Genomic DNA, 17179 nt, shown 5'->3' with positions numbered 1-17179 from the left:
AATGACACCTAAACAATCATTAATGGTGGCAAGACTCTTGCTTGTCCATTAGAGTCATTAGAAAGGCAACTGGATAGATCTGTTCTATCTTTAGAGCAATCCCTGATGGATTACAAATAGATGGCTCTTAGCCATTCTAACTTAGATGGCTCGTAGCCCTTTGAAAAAAGATGGCTCTTAGCCCTTCCTTTGAAAGTGTCTAACCTTGTTGCCCTTTGTAGCTAGTTATTTGGAAATCCAAAAGTAAAAAATCTCTTAAATATGGCTCTTAGCCATACCTAATGCTAGAGTGAGAGCTAATTTCGTATTCCAAACTTTGGAAACCTCAATGTAAGATACTTAAATTGAAACCTTGCTTCACATAAGTACTTTTGTAAGAATAAAACTCATGGAGTTCCTGTGCTCATAGCTAATGGATACCCCTGCTAACATACGGATGTCATAGAAAAGAAAGTTGAAAAATACTTGCAAGTGATGTATCTCTTACCTGCTTGGATTGATGACTCTTGTCCTTGACCATATAGATTTGTCTTGATCGATTAAAGCTCCAAAAAACTTTGCCTAGGAACCATGCCCTAGTGAAAATGCAAGTCTACAGGGGGAAATAACGAGACTCCTATCAGCTTCTCAATCGATAATAAGTGGTCGGCCATATCGAGCACCTTTACTGCCTTCGTTAAGCGAAGGTAGGTGAGAAGAAATATGCATGACAAGTCACATGCCTTGCCTTAACTTGCCTACTGCAATTGGATAACTTACCAATCGGTGAGGCCTTGCCTTTGCATGATACAATTCACTAGCCCAACTTGGGACGCTACTGTCGGTGTTAGGACAGAGACAACCTTTGCTTGCCATGCTTGGAATGTGGAGAAAACTGCACGATTCCATGAATTTATAATTAAAAACATTAAAGTCAACTTGTTTACTGACTCTTACAAGCCTCCTTCGAGTGTCGAGACCATGTCATTGTAGTCTTAATGCCCTTGTTGTCAACATCTTGCATGTTGCATGATCATGCATGCCAAGCTTCTTGTTAATCCATGTTGGCTCGAAGTTGTGCCGATTTGCCCTTCTGAATCTCAAGCCTTGCTCGAGTGCCTAAGACCTTGTCGTAGCCTTGCTACTTGTCCGCCCTGTCGAGCATCTTTGCCTCCTTCGGGGAAAACCAAGAAAATTGCCCCGCGATTGTGTCGACCAATTGGGTTTGTTCTCCTCCTTTAGTCAATGCTCAATTATGTGCTAGATTGCAACCGTTGCAGCTTCTCTTTGGCTTTCGGCACCTTGCCGATTTGGTTTTATGCATTCAAGTTACCACGTTATAGGTTCAATCCTATGACGTTGCATGTACGGCTATCCGAGTGGTTAGTGGAATGCAGACCCAAGGGGACCTGCCTTTCATGTTTTTTGCCAATCTCGCAGCATGGGCCACTATCCTTAGTAGAAGAAAATGTCCAAAAATAGGGTGCCCTTTGTGGCTAGACGAAAAACAAAAGAAAAAACTTGGTGATGCCGAACCTGCAGCGACAACATGGGGGAGCTTGAAATCACTCACTATGTTGTGGACTCGGGACAGTGACGACACATAAGCGTTTTTTGTTTCTCCCAGTGGGGCGATCCACTTTGGTGCCATGCCGTCCTTAGCACATGCAGGTCCAATTTGCACCTTCCTTGCAAGGGGGCTTGCCAACGCAGCACGCCGAGATGAGAAATTTCCTGCTTAGGGCACCTGCCCACGGCCTTCACATCCCCCTTCGAGAGAGATGCTCACAACCTGACCCTCCATGAAGGATCAATCGAAAGATATATATATATATATATATATATATATATATATATATATATAGAGAGAGAGAGAGAGAGAGAGAGAGAGAGAGGGGGAGAGAGAGAGAGAGAGAGAGAGAGAGAGAGAGAGAGAGAGAGAGAGAGAGAGAGAGAGAGAGAGAGAGAGAGAGATCATCCATAGCCATGCAATGCTTTCCCCTCCTCCATAGCTCCCCCCTCCCCGGAGTCTGATACCAGTGTAAGACAGAGGGGACTGGACCATTCAACTCTCCACACAACCTCACTATATATAGGCTCATAGCCATCCAAAAATAGTGCCCCTTGACCGCATGTCCGTCCTGGCCCTTGGCCTGTCCGGTCTTACCCTAAGCATGACAAACTATAGAGAATTTCATACTGAAGGTTTTCACAATTTGTTTTTTCATTTCAAATAATAGAACTCATCAGAAAACATTTCTGTATGAGTTTACTTTCTACAATATTGAGGAAAAATATACAAAATAAGTAAAAGGGATGTACAATATATTCATGGAAAAGTTTACTTATAAGTACCTTGAATAAAGGGGAGTACAAGGATAACCTTGTGATACGACCAAGGAGGAAGGAAGGTAGAGGTGCTCCTGCGTGTCCACTTGAGAGAGAGAGAGAGAGAGAGAGAGAGAGAGAGAGAGAGAGAGATGTGTCAAAATTGTCCTCGAAGGCCAAATATGCCTTATGGGACCGACAAAAACATATCATGTGGGGTGTGTGGAAATGAGCATCACAAGTGTGTGTGTGTGTGTGTGTGTGTGTGTGTGAGAGAGAGAGAGAGAGAGAGAGAGGGAGAGAGAGAGAGAGAGAGAGAGAGAGAGAGAGAGAGAGCTTTGAAACATTGCAGTTGGAACATCCCAAGAGACATCGACAAGTCGTGAACTCAAGACCCATATGCCTTATGGGACCGACAAAAACATATCATGTGGGGTGTGTGGAAATGAGCATCACAAGTGTGTGTGTGTGTGTGTGTGTGTGTGTGTGAGAGAGAGAGAGAGAGAGAGAGAGAGAGAGAGAGAGAGCTTTGAAACATTGCAATTGGAACATCCCAAGAGACATCGACAAGTCGTGAACTCAAGACCCATTATTCAAGAGGGAAATGGATAACCAATCGACAAATTATTCCATTTTTTCTCTTCTTAGTAGGGACACACACACACACACACACACACAAGAGAGCTTTTAATGTCTTAGGAACAACACCAAAAGACCTCAGAGACATACACAAGAGAACTTTTTAAGGTCTTAAGGAAGAACATCAAAAGACCTCAGATGCATCTTGAACTCAAGGCTTGGTATTCAAGGGGACAAAGGTACAACCAATCTACCATACTTGGGTGATAGGAGGTTACCCCCCCCCCCCCCCCCCCCCCCCCCCCTCCCCCCCCCCTCTCCCCTCTCTCCCTCTCTCTCTCTCTCTCTCTCTCACACACACACACACACACACACACACACACACACACACACACACACACACACACGAGAAAAGCTAATGTCGCGCTTTCACCCAAATATCTTTGAGGTCTCTGCGGAGTGTTGCTTCTATGTTAAGGGGTTCACTTCTACCGAAAAGCATATCCATGGATAATGTTAGTCCAACATATGCTAAATGAGTTTGATGATGGGCTATGTTATAAGTATATTTCTCATATGATATATCACAATAAATCTTGAAGAAAAAAATCTAAATATAAAATATCCAGCAAAATTTGGTTGGGTTTGCAAGAAATCTAGCGCGTCCCATTTAAATAATGTATAAGGCTACTGTGCTTTTAGACTATTGGACCAATCTTGTACTTGAGAACATTGTTAAGCAGGAGGGAAATGGGATAGCTAATCTACCAAACTTGGGTCATAGAAAGAGAAAGATGGACAACGAGAGAGAGGGAAGAGAGATGCAAACAAAACTATCGATTTCTTTCTTTTGGGAAAAAAGGCAGAAAGATGGAGAGTGTTCAATTGTAATGAACAGGTTTGAAAGTATGGTTTTCCTCTATTGTCCTTTTAGAACTTTGTGTTAAATTTACTTGATTCCACACCCACATATTTGGCAAGGAACAAATTTTATTTTTAGCCACAAGTTAAATATTTCTATTGATATAACAAGAATTACATAAACTTTTATTTAAAGAGCCCATCCAATGTCTATATTATTCAATATCCACATTCCATAAGGAACACATAACTAGTTTTAGGAGATTGCACCCACACATCCACACATTACTAGTTTTACGACATTGCGCCTACACATCCACACTTGCTTGTCAGAGGGATTGAACCATAACAAGCGCGCATAGAGTTTCTCGCCTTTACCACTAGGCCAACTCCCCTTTAAAACAAATTTCCCTTTTAACTATTTGTATTGCTATACTATGATGTCCAAAGGAGCTAGCTTGGTTGGTTGAGCATTCATCCTGATCGGATCATGGATTCGAATGCGGTCAAGTGACCTTGGTAACGCTCGTGGACGCTCATTGTATCACCACACACAAGAAAGTGCACTTTGCTACCAAAAACAGAGGCCCAATATCATAGTCAATATAAATACCCACGTTTTACAAGGAATAAATTTCCTTTTAGTAAAAATAAGAAAAATACTAAATATGGGAATTGATTTTAAACAAGGGCTTACTACATACCAACTTGCTATTCGTATTACTACAAAATCAGCGCCTGATTAGAGGATAGGATGCATTCGGGCAAGGAATAACTAGGTGGATGAAAACGCGCGCTGAGATTGTTAGAAAAGACTTGTAGCTGGACCACCATCATCAGCACGACGTCGCCTATATGGTTGATGTTTTATGTTACCTGAGCTGGACCACCGCCTCTTCGCCTGCATTACACATGTAGCTGATCATGGGAGGAGGGTAGAGAGAGAGAGAGAGAGAGAGAGAGAGAGAGAGAGAGAGAGACGCCCCTACCCCAGCTCCCACCATGCCCGTGTCACGTAGAGATCAGGAGGGAGACAGCGGAAAGAAGAGAACTTTTTAACGTCGTCGGAACAATCATGGGAGGATTCAGACAGAGAGAGAGAGAGAGAGAGAGAGAGAGAGAGAGAGAGAGAGTCTCTATCTCTGTCTTCTCTCTCTAGTTCCTTCTGGCGCTTGCTTGCATGGTATGGCTGCCCAGTGCCGAGAGAGACAGAGAAAGACTCTCCGGCAGAATCTCTGTCTTCTCTCTCCTCTCTCTTTCTTCTCTCTCTCTAGCTCTTTCTTGCGCTTGCTTGCTCATGGATATGGCAATTTTGCCAGCCGATCTGGATGTGGGCGATGTCCTGCTGGCAACCCATCGTCTTTTTCAGTAAACCCAATACGTAGAATAGAATATGTAAATTTAGTTCATGCTTGGGTCGCCCGTCGCTATTTGCCGACAAGCGCATGTCATCCTGCCATCGCTCTTCGCAATAATTTCTTGTAGTCAATCTCAATTTCCAGTAGCAGTCCTCGCCCTCCTCCTGTTGCCATTCGGCTGCTCCCTCGCAATCAGTCAATTGCTAGTAGGCGCGAAGCTGCTAGCATCCTCGTGTGCATATTGAGCAGAAGAGCCCCCTCTTCTGCTCAATATCGTGTGCAGCATGTAAATATTCCTCTTCTGCATCTGCTTGTCAATACGACGTCCTCTCTGCGATTGATCGCCCACACACGGGCCTTTTCTCTCTCTCTCTCTCTCTCTCTCTCTCTCTCTCTCTCTCTCTCTCTGGCACACACACACACACACACACACACACGGACACACACACGCCTCGTACAGCACCGCCCACTTCCTGCATTGATGATCCCTTCATTCTTGTGGGGCTAGCGACGAGAATTCATGACAACCTATCTCAAGTTATACTCTCCCTTACCGCAGGCGGCTGATGGGCGCCCACCAAAAGCTGCCACAGCAGCTGAGCAGGCGCTATGGAAGCTCCCTTTACAAAGAAAATCTATCATGTGGACGGCGTGCCTGGTGCTGTTTGTTTGCTTCATTGTTGTGTCTTTAGACTACACTTCCCAGTATTCGATCAATCCGAGTGGTGGTGCAGCAGAGGAGCGCTCGGAATCTGATCGGTCTGACGGCGTCTCTCCTAATTCTACGTCCGAGGCCAGTCCCATTTCTTCTTCGACTACCAAGGATTTTGCCTCACCTCCTCCTGTTTCAGATGTTACGAAGCTGATCGATTTCTCTGTCGGTATGTACTTGTATAATTAAGGTGTTGATGTGCATGTTATGCCTCAGCTTTTTGATGCAAAAGAGAATCCTTGTAATTTAAAGCTGAGATCAGAATTGCGATAATTATCCAGGCGGTTGCAACATTTATAGAGGAGATTGGATTCCACATGCTGAAGGGCCTGCTTACAATTTGACATGCCCATTTATTCAGCCTAATCAGAATTGCATAAAAAATGGACGCCCAGATCATGGCTTCTTGTATTGGAGATGGAAACCTCGTGATTGTGAGCTGCCCTTATTCGATGCGAAGGCCTTCTTGAAACTCGTCAAAGGAAAGAAGTTGGGTTTTATCGGAGACTCCTTAGGTAGAAACAGTTATCAGTCGGTTATATGCTATCTTGCCCAGGTAATTACTGTCCTAAGACCTCAATTTGTTGTGGCATATGAATTAGCAATCTCTCAGTAATGCAAAGGGATGCATGTGTGGGTGTTATGTCTACCTGTGATTATAATGCAGCTTGAAATCATCAATTCTTAATGAAGTTTATCAATTGAGTGATTGATGATGGTGCCCGCGACATCAGAGACAGCAACCTCAAAGGCAGTAGGCTGTAGCTTTTCATTTTCAAGGTTTGATGTAGCAGCAACGTTGTTGGGGGTTGCCTGATTGTCATATATAATTTCTCTTATTTCCATTTGCTACTATATATCACTCAACTCTGTGGTTGCATACTCTTTGAGCTTCTGTTCTTCTTCATACCAAATTCACTGCGAAGCCTGTAAATTTTATGGAACATAAAGAAAGGGCAAAGAAGGGAGGTAAGGATAGCCCATGCTTCCTGCTTTTCTCTTAGAGAAGGGGTCTTGCAGAGAGTATATAGCTTTTCATGGGCATGCTTTGAATATTAGGCAATCAAGGCTTGCATTGGCTTTGCCATGAAGAGAAGGAAGAATTGAACTTCAGCCCTGACATTTTTTATTGCAGGTGGAGATTCCCAAGAATACGTTCAATGATGGTGCCGATGGAAACATGCGTTGGTACTTCAAAAAACATGATTTTACATTAACTGTTGTATGGACTCCTTTCTTGGTTAAAGGCACTGAGGAGGAAGCTGATGGTCTTCCAAAGGGCAGTGCCAAGCTTCATGTGGATGTCGTAGACGAGGTCTGGGCACCCACATTGCATGACTATGACTACATTGTCCTCTCAGGAGGGCATTGGTATCACAGGACTTCTGTTTATTTTGTGCAAAATAAGCCAGTGGGCTGTCATTATTGCCCAAGCATGAATTTCACAGATGTCGGCTACGGCTTTGCCTACAGAGCGGCATTGAGGACCGTCTTCGACTTTCTCATCTCGTCCAAGTACAAAGGGGTGGTACTGTTTAGGACTTACTCTCCGGAGCATTGGGAGAATGGCCTATGGAATGAAGGGGGGAATTGTACAAAGACTGCTCCTGCTAAGAGCAAGTCCATTGCTTTAGATGATCGATCGATGGAAATGTACAAGATACAACTAGAAGAGTTTGGCAAGACTGTGCAGAAAAGTTCAAGATTTAAGTTCAAGCTGAAGATTGTGGATGGAACGCGGGCGGCATTACTACGGCCTGACGCGCATCCTGGCCCATATGGCCATGATATGCATCCAATGATGCATAATGATTGTGTGCATTGGTGTCTTCCTGGGGCTGTTGATACTTGGAGTGCCATGATTTTGGAGGTGATGAAGCATATTTGAGTTATGCCTTTTCATATGAATGTAAATTTAGGGTCTGATTGTTGGGTTACATCAACTCAAGGGTGTGCCTGGCTCTTGTTTATTTGACCGGCATCACTCTCTCGCCTTAATTCATAGAAATCTGTGCATCGTACCGGATGTGGGTTGATGCAGAGTTTCATCTCTACCACATTGGAACCCATAAACCATGCAAGTGCCACTATTGACATGAGCACTTAGCTGCCTTCCCAACTTCCAAGCTCTGCTTGTGCACTTTGTTAAAGCAAACTTGTTGAAATATACACCCATCACCACCAGAGAGGTGAGCATTTTTTAAAAATTAATATTCATTTGTCCCTCGCACTCTATATGCCTTTCTTTCTACAAAGCCTCATTGAATTATCAATGATACATGTCACACCCTTCTTTCTACATCATATAAAGACAACTAAGTTCTCTAACATGTAAGCTTTGGGGTGGTGCACTTATATAAGAAACCATATATATATCATGTGCATTCAAATGGTATTAAAAAAAGCCTAGTACATATATATATCATGTGCATTCAAATGGTATTAAAAAAAGCCTAGTACTTACATACTGTGAGGAGGCAAGAAAGTGACCCAATTTTTTTTAATAAACTTACAAGTTTCTTTAAAAATTTTAACTTTTTTGTAAAATAAGATAGTATAAAATAAAATAAATTTTATGAATTAAATTACCCCTCCTTTCTTTTTGGGGAGTGTTTGATTTAGTTCAAACGTTCTAGACCAAAGAGTGTTGTGTGTTTTGGCGAAAGTGAAGTCCTTTTTGGGGCAATTACACTTTTGCCTTCACTGCAATGTGCACGATTGGATACGTGACTCACTCTGCCGAGGCCTTTCGATCGCACCCCCTCGCCCCCCAACCCCCAACAGCATGTAAGCTTTTCTTTGAAGGGTTTGGGCTCCACATAAACGATGGATGGAACGTCATCTTTATGAAGACCTTATTTTTCATATCGTTTCTTGGACTTATCCATGCATGCATTCAAAAGGAACACCTCCTTTCACTTTGCCTTCATGATTGGCGTAAGGCCCATGGCCATAAGGTTTAATTCCTGGCCATTTGGCCACTGGAATAAAACCATAAAATTGTGCGTCAGTTGATGTGTTCTTGTCATGTAGGAAGTTGTTCCATCAGGACCCTACCACATGAGGCAACTTCCACATACCATTTTCACCTATGATTGCCATGTTATTGTAAAGCCTGTTTATGCTCAACACTTTTTAATGTGCATCAATACAAACAAGAAATAAATAGCTAGTTATTTGCATCAACCTTTTTATATACATAACATTGATAAAGGAAAAATTAAGCACTTGCTTGCATCAATAACATGGACCATGCCTAATTGTGAAGAGAGGAAAAACCATGCACATAACATTAATAAATGAAAATTTAAGCACTTGTTTGCATTAATCTAGATGGACCATGCTCAATTGCGAAGAGATGCCAGTGCAATCCTTAAGTTTCTTGAGAACAATGCTTGAAAATAACTTTTTCCCAAAAAATTGGCAAACTTACATTTGAGAAACAATAGAGGTAAATTGATTAATTTTGAAAGTTTTTACACTATTACACTAATTCTCTCTATATATTGTGGATTTTCTCACCTTCAAATTTAAAATTCAATGGTAAATCTCAAATTTGTAGGACCCTTTCGGTTTGACCATCAGACAACTGCGGATGATCTGTTATGCTCAAAGTAGTATCCAACTTTTTGAAGACTTCCCTCCAAAAATGACTATCGAACTTTCTATCTCTATCTGACACTATATCTGCGGGCAGGCCATATATCTTGTAGTGATGTTCAATAGAGTGTTTTGCCAACTTAGGCGTTTTAAATGTTTTCTTTGTGGCAATAAACTTTGCCATTTTGGTTAAGCTGTCCACTACCACCCTCACCGAGTCATTCCCTCGACTAGTCTTGGGTAAACCGGTAATAAAATCCATAAAAATGCTTTCCCATTTTCTTAGAGGTATCTTTAAAGGATAGAGTAGCCCCAGAACCTTGAGACGCTCATCTTTATTGATTATCGCTTTTCAACACATAAGTCTAGACGTCCTTGAACAAATATGCCAATAAAATTTCTTTTTTTTTTTGGCAAAACTCACAATTATGAGTGATTATTTTATAAAGTCACCAAAAGATATAGAAATCAGCCTCACGCTCAGGCCGAGCCTTGAGAGACAGGTGTTACGCCCGAGCTTGGTTACAAGTACCTAGCCATGTACTATTGGGAACAACCCAATCCTTTACACAACAGGGCTCGATCGGATGGCGAGGGTTGCCCTAAGCCAACCATACGAGTTATGACTTTTACTTACCACATATATTATCTCCTTGCTTTCTTGTACAATCTCTGAGAAGCTAGCCACATAGAGGTTGCTATCAAAGACATGACAATTCCTGTCCTTCCATATATTACTGAAGAAACAATAAGTGACAATTTGAGTACAAATTAGAAGAGCAGAACTACGAAGCTGTTTGCCACCAATGTACAAATCCCTCTTGAAAAACACTATCTTCCACGTCCTTTGTATCCATTTGCACATCTTTCTTGCAAGGCCTCTAATAGCCGTGCATTCCATGAAAAGGTGGCCGAGGTCTTCACTAGCCAATCTGCACCCTGAACATCTATCGGGCCCGATACCACGCGCTTGAATCTTGACACCTGTCGGTAAGGCCCCCCAAAGTACCTTTCATAGAAATATCTTCATAAAATGAGGCCACTATGGATTCCAAATGTTCTTTGTGACCTCTACCCATCGAACCTCTGACCATTGCTTCTTCCACTACTGGTTTAAAGGGACAAACCAATTAGCCTCATGAATTAACACTTGGTAAATGCCCTTGGTATAGGGTTTAGAGAAACGGCTACTCATGGGTCATTTCCAGGCTTTCCACTCAAAAGTAGATTTGCAGATCGACATCAGAACAATGTCCAGGCTTTCTTAAACCTTGTTGACAAGTAGCTTCTCAATGCCATTGATTTGAAGCTAGGCAACCACTTGGTCAAAGGATTTCCAACACTTGCTATTCTAAGTATGGACATTGGAGCATTGGTTAGCCCAAATAGCATAACCAAGAACTCAAAATGCCTAAAATGGGTCTTGAATGTTGTCTTCACAACATCCTCTAGTCTAATTCTAACATGATAATAGCAAGATCTCATGTCAATTTTGAAAAAACACTTTGACCCAAAGAGTTGATCAAACAAGTCATCCATACACAGGATTGGGCATTTGTTTTCTTTTTCCAAGAAAAATATTTTTCCATTAGTTAATAAAACTGCCCATAGGGCTACAAACCACCTCTACTAGAGAGGGCTACATCAAAAACAAGGGGTGACTCTCCTAGTGAGTAAACAAAATAGCCACATAGGTTGACTGTAGTGCCATCAGGGTGCACCCTGGACCAAGGTGAAGAAAGGCCCTAGGCGCCAGTGTCTCAAGGAAAGCCTCTGTGCGCTCCTGCATGCGGTTGTAGAGCTGTCCTTAAGTCTCTCGAACTGATCCTTGAGAGTGTGAATCGGCTCCAACCAAAAATCACAAAAAGTCTTTGCCGATAGGGTGAGCCTCGAAGATACGAAAGCAACAACCCTGCCAAATGAACTAGTGTGTCAGGCCACAAACGAGCTCCCAACACACCTCTCTCTCTCTCTCTCTCTCTCTCTCTGCACCACTCTTGGGGGGTAAGCTCTGTGGCAGGCTGACGTGAAGGTTGACCCCCCTAGATCACTATCATCTTGATGGTGTGCCTAGCTCGAAATGGAGTGCAAAGCTTGTACGGGTGGATCAGGTTGCAACACCCGAAGTGTACTGCCATGCTGTGGAAAGAGCTAGCATCAGCCAAAGACTCGAAGCCAAACCTGCTAGGCCATGAGGCAGTCCCACAAATAGTGACACTGACTCTTCAAAGGATGGTCACAAGCTGTAGAGGCTGCCAAAAAGCCATTGTGTACTAGCCAGCTTTCGAATGTTGTAGCTTTGTGTGCAGTAATCCAATGGAACAAAGTGACTCTCCTCGGCTGTTTGGAGTCCCACAACCACTCCCAAAAACCTGACAAGAACTTAGCTGTGAGGCACTCCTCCTGCTGCCAATGAAGTGTTGTAGCAGGACGAGCCTCTCTCCGTGCTGTCAGTATGTGGTGACCTAGTCAAACAATGTATTGAAAGAAGCGAATCCCAGGGTGATCAACTGAAGAGAAGGGGTCTCTCTAAAACCACTCTCCAGGATCCCACTGCAGTCCAGAGGCCACTCTACAATATGGGTGTCCTGCATGTCCAAGCTCTTTGTCCAAAGTGCCACCACTCGCTCTCTAAGCTCTGGATCCAGCAAGATCCTCTCAAGGATGCGCAACATCGTACCCCCCCTCCTCTGTCTGTATATCGCAGTGAGAATCACTAGCGCATGGTTGGAAAAAGTAGTCCCTGCCAAAATGCAAACAAATCCCCCCATGTCATAGATGTGGTCACTAGCATAGAAAAAATCTATCCAAGATAGATTCACTCCTTCTACTCCGCGGTCAGAGCAAGAGAAAGACAAGCTATATGGGGGCCTCACAAAGCCTTGTGAGTGCGGGAATGTGGTGCATGTGCGAAGAGTGAGAAGGAAAGAGAGAGAGAACACAGGATGTGGGTGGAGAAACCTCAGGAAGTAACTCAAGTGTGATTGAGGTGCTCCTTATCTTATGTATAGAAAGAATAAGAAAGTGTGTATACACAGTGGGTGGGCAGCCGGACACTGGACGTCCAGCCCCGGGTATAGGCGTAGCACCTTTACCCCAACAATCTCCCACTTAAAGATGATACGCCGATAAGTGAGACCTACTAGCTAAACTACTAGTATGCACAAGAAACTAGGTGAGAGACTCTGTCAATCTATGCCCACTGGCTCACTCTGTCGATCTACATGCAGTCGTATCGGCTCTGGTGGTAGGCGAGTGTGTGTACCCACTCTAGAGCCTGCATGTAAATCCCACAGACAACTCTGTATTGTTTGCAAAGCTCCATGCAGCGTCATGCTAGTGTCAGCCCCACCGTATGATTGACTATCCCTACTGTAAATGCTCCCACTACAACTGCTAGATCGGGCCTTGACACTAACAAGTCAAACATGAGACGCCCGAATATTGACGAAATCTGTGCAAACCTGGCTGTACTCGCCTTCCATGCGCTATCTGCAAACAATCACTGCATCATCAAGACTACCCATCTCGTATGGATGTGTCAACACCGACACTGAGAAATCTACGTCCCTGTCACCCATAGGCAAAACTATGCATCCTGGCACCAACTCATCAGCCTCTAACATGAGCATATTAAAAAAATCCATACCTCTCAGCTATGTCTATGTCTCTAGGGAGCAGACGTGCTCTACCTCTACCTGCACAAAGTCTGACAACACCTGTTGTGTCTCACTAGAGCACTGCTGCTCTATCTTTGTCTCTACAGAGTCTAGTGGCACGTCCTGCACAACTAAATGCTCTGTCTCATGAGCTTGGTGGAGCTCACCTATGAAGGAGACATGTTTCATCTCTTGCTCAAAGAATGCCAACAAAAAAATCGAGACCACGCCGTCTGGAATCTCAGTCACATGCATAGGATATACCAGGCCGCTGTGGGCTCCTCTGGAAATCACTAATGAACCACAATGCATCTAGAAAGACTGCTCTCTAAGCAGTATCTGACAACCAAAGTCTGCTAACTGTCTCACTGAGATCAAGCTCTGTCTCAGTTGAGGAACATAGCGCACATGTCGTAGCGTGTATGATGCACCACTGGGCAATGACAAACAAACGTCTCTTGCACCCTCTATGTCAAATGCCGAACCATCGGCCAAGTGCACGCAGCCAAGTATCCCACTAAAAAATATGCTGAACCACTCACGACATGGTGTGGCATGGAAAGCATCATCTCTATCTAGTAATCAATGTGGAGGAAGTGTGCTATCCATAGACAAAACTGCAAGAGGTACACTCGAGGCAAGCATGACATCACCATCACTGGCATAAACTGCCATTGTAACTACCTCTCTAACATGTGTCAAAGCCATATTTGCATCTCACATACATCATTCATTGCTGTCTCATACGTCTAAAACAACGGCGCCTAATGTGCCCTATGTGACCACAATGCCAACATCGTATGTATCGGCAAGAACGAGACTGCCGTCTCTCAATGTCACACATGTCTGCTGCCATAAGTGAACGTCAAAATGGCAACAAAGTGGGAGATCACTCGACCACTACACAATCATGAAAACCATGACCAATCGCATCAAGATCGATGCTCATATATGCAAAAAACAACTCCACAATCTGCAAACTTTGCAAGTATAAACTGGGACAAACTGCTCAACCGAGCATAACCACATACGCAAGTAGAGAGCAAACTATCTCAAAATGCATCCCACTGTAACTGCCTGCAAAAATTTACAAAAAACCTGTGAAACCTGTGACTAGCAAAGTTTGTAGCCACACAAGCATACACTAATCCGCACTCCTATGAGAGTGGGTACAAGAACACCAAAATTGTGTCCAAGCTGACAGAACCTATCAAAGTGAGAGGAAACACTTGATCACTGTCAAAGTAGCAAAACGCTGCAAATTTTTATGGCAAGAAGACGTGGAAAAACGAACAGAATTCTCTTTGCAAAATGAGTCAAAACTCAACGCAAACCGCACACCAAAAACTACAAATAACTAAAGAGTGGGAGTCAACTCGACCACTAAAACCATCAGAGAGTAAACTACAAATACGTATAAACCATGGCAAGAATCTTGGAAAAATCCGACAGAGTTTTCCCTGAAAATTGAGAAAAAAAGTACAATCTCTATCGTAAACCATGACACTACTCAATGCCAATGAGTAGAAATGCCAAAATGGCTCCACATTTTCACATAAAATGGCATTCCGCACTCAACATACATCAACGGAGTGACCGCGCATAAGCAAGCACCGAAAGAGTTGCAATCTAGAAACTTGATCAATACGAAAAAAATGCTCTCAAGAGAGCTCATCGGCACTTGAAAGTGCTCGCCAAAATGCATGTACAATGGGCATATGGTGATGGCATCAACCATTTTCCATCACCATATGCAAACCATCTGCAAAGACCATGAATCCAAGCACAAAATCACTGCCAAAGTATGTTGTGAAAACCTATGAAAGAAGATCCACATGTGAGCTCTAAAAATCGCGTCTCTCAAGAAACCGCTTTGTTGGTGTGTAAAAGCCTCCGTGACTCTTTGCCCAAATCTACCAAAAACCCTCAAACCACAAGCTCTGCACAAGCTAAAATTGCATCTTCAACTCAGAATTTATGCACCCACTTGGAGCATCTACCATGCTTCCAAAAGTGCATCAAACTCACACACTGTGCAAAAATAGAAAACCTGCAATTTTTGTATACAGTCAGTCTAGCTGAATATCAGCAAAACGGTGAGAAATTTGCAAAAACTTTATTCTGCAAAGTTGTAGACCACGTCAAAATGCATGGATCTTGTGGGAAGAATATTCAAATATTTCTTCTATAGGGAGAAAAACAAATCTAAAAATAGTATTGCTATGCACACTGTTTTTAGGGCAGCACCTTCACTTACACACAATCTTCCACACTCCTTTTTGAGCTTCCACAAGAGCATACATCACTCTCGACTGAGCTCACAAGCTCTCATTGCATTCTCACAAAGCTTCCAAGATTTTTTGATCTCTCCACCGTCGAGAGCATGAGAGCTATCGCCTCGAAGCTCTCGAAGCCATCGTGCTCTCCGTGATGACCATGCACTCTGATACCAATTTTGAGTGCGCAAATGCGGTGCGTGTGCGGAGAGCGAGAAGGAAAGAGAGAGAGAACACATGATGTGGGTGGGGCAACCTTAGGAAGTAGCTCAAGTGTGAGTGAGGTGCTCCTTATTCTTATGTATAAACATAATAAGGAAGTGTGTATACACAGTGGATGGGCAGCCGTGGACACCCGACGTCCGACCTCGGGCAAAGGCGTAGCGCCTTTACCCCAACACACCTGAGTGTTGCCAAACATCAAAAACCCTCAAAGTCATACATAGATGGTCCCATGCTTCCAACTCAGCCCCGTGCATAGTAGCATGGCTACCTCCGATCCTGTTGGAGGGGTCGTCCAACATGTTGAAGTCTCCCCCAACACACCCGGATGCTTTGCATGGGGCAAAGACTCTACAATATGAGACCAAAACTATTCTTGTGCACTTGCCACAATGGGTGCATATATGTTCAAGAAACCCATGAGGCAACCTTGAACCTGCATAGTAATCCACTGAGCCATGCCTAACACAATAATACCTCTGCTCACAATGGCCTATTGCCATGAGTCTGTAATAGTCATACATACCCCTCCTTGGATATCACTAGGTCCAAATGCAGATGACCAAAATGTCTCATAGTGACCACAGGAAATCTGACCACATCGTTTAATGTGGTTCTTACAAAGATGATTCTCCTGTAGCATACAAATATCAATCTCACCATCCACAATGCATTCCTGAAGCTCCTGACACATTTGAGCCCTCTGACATTGAAACACGGGCCCTCCTAATCCTGCACGTTCCATGAGATAATCCTCATGGAGTCAACGAGTGAAAACCGATGCTGCAATAGCAGCCAACCTTACTATCTTTGAGGCTGGCTTGGATGGGAAGTAATCCGCATCCAAGCAACCACGAGATAGGCGTGAAAGTAAAGACTGTCAAACCCAAGACCAAGAAGAGTGTTCCATCTATAGGGCTACCTCCTCTGTCCATTAGTCCTCATGTATATATACATAGCATGGTGGGCTCTGGTGTCAACAAAAAAATGTACCACAATGTTTCTACATCTTGCTTGTTTGGAGGTGTCACCAAGAAATTGACCAACGACCATAGAATCTGTACCAAGTCTGTAACCCCCAAGTCTCTCGTGTGACGAGAGAACTCAAGAGACTGAGCTTGAAGCTAGTTCATCACAGAGTCCAGAGTCCACTCAGACTGGTCCCTACCACACAGAGGAAAAGAGAAACCAACCGTTGTGTCTAGGACCTCTATCTCTCTAGCATCAAGAAATAGTACATGGACTCTCTAGCAAGCTACCTCAAAGTTGATGAAGGGTCATAGGTGAAGAAGTTGTAGGAATCATGTGAAGTCATAGGTGAAGAAGTCCCATCGGCGACGAATGTTGAAACTTGTCAATCCTCAAAGGACTACCACCAAGGGTGATGTTTGCACAAGAAGGGGTGTCCGCAGGAAATTTTGCTCCTCTCTCACTAGGTGTCTTACGGAAAAAGGGTTGCCAAGAGACCTCCTAGCAAAAAATGGTCCTACCCCCTGAGTCGGCTGTGGGATAGGAGTAGGAGAGGATGAGGAGGTGGGGGCCTAGTGGGTGGAATGGGAGGGGAGGGGGCAGAAACGGGGGGGATGTGTGGAGGTGGAGGAGATG

General features: G+C 43.7%; 1 protein-coding gene and 1 pseudogene across 1 annotated transcript; one reads left to right on the top strand and one right to left on the bottom strand.

Moving 5' to 3' along the window:
• Positions 1–5197: 5197 nt before the first annotated feature.
• Positions 5198–8047, top strand: LOC147420178 (protein trichome birefringence-like 19). The gene is made up of 3 exons (XM_086504245.1): positions 5198–5986; positions 6099–6373; positions 6953–8047. The coding sequence occupies exons 1-3, from the start codon at positions 5626–5628 to the stop codon at positions 7703–7705; spliced, it is 1389 nt and encodes a 462-aa protein (XP_086360371.1). The 5' UTR covers positions 5198–5625; the 3' UTR covers positions 7706–8047.
• A 5341-nt stretch (positions 8048–13388) lies between these two features.
• On the bottom strand, positions 13389–13932 carry LOC147420177 (uncharacterized; annotated as a pseudogene).
• Between the last annotated feature and the right edge of the window lie 3247 nt (positions 13933–17179).

The sequence above is a fragment of the Adiantum capillus-veneris genome, chromosome 28 (genome assembly GCF_014529385.1).
Source record: "Adiantum capillus-veneris isolate H3 chromosome 28, ASM1452938v2, whole genome shotgun sequence".
Taxonomy (NCBI): domain Eukaryota; kingdom Viridiplantae; phylum Streptophyta; class Polypodiopsida; order Polypodiales; family Pteridaceae; genus Adiantum; species Adiantum capillus-veneris.
The sequence above is the reverse complement of the archived record's forward strand: the minus strand, read 5'-3'. Positions and strand labels throughout refer to the sequence as shown.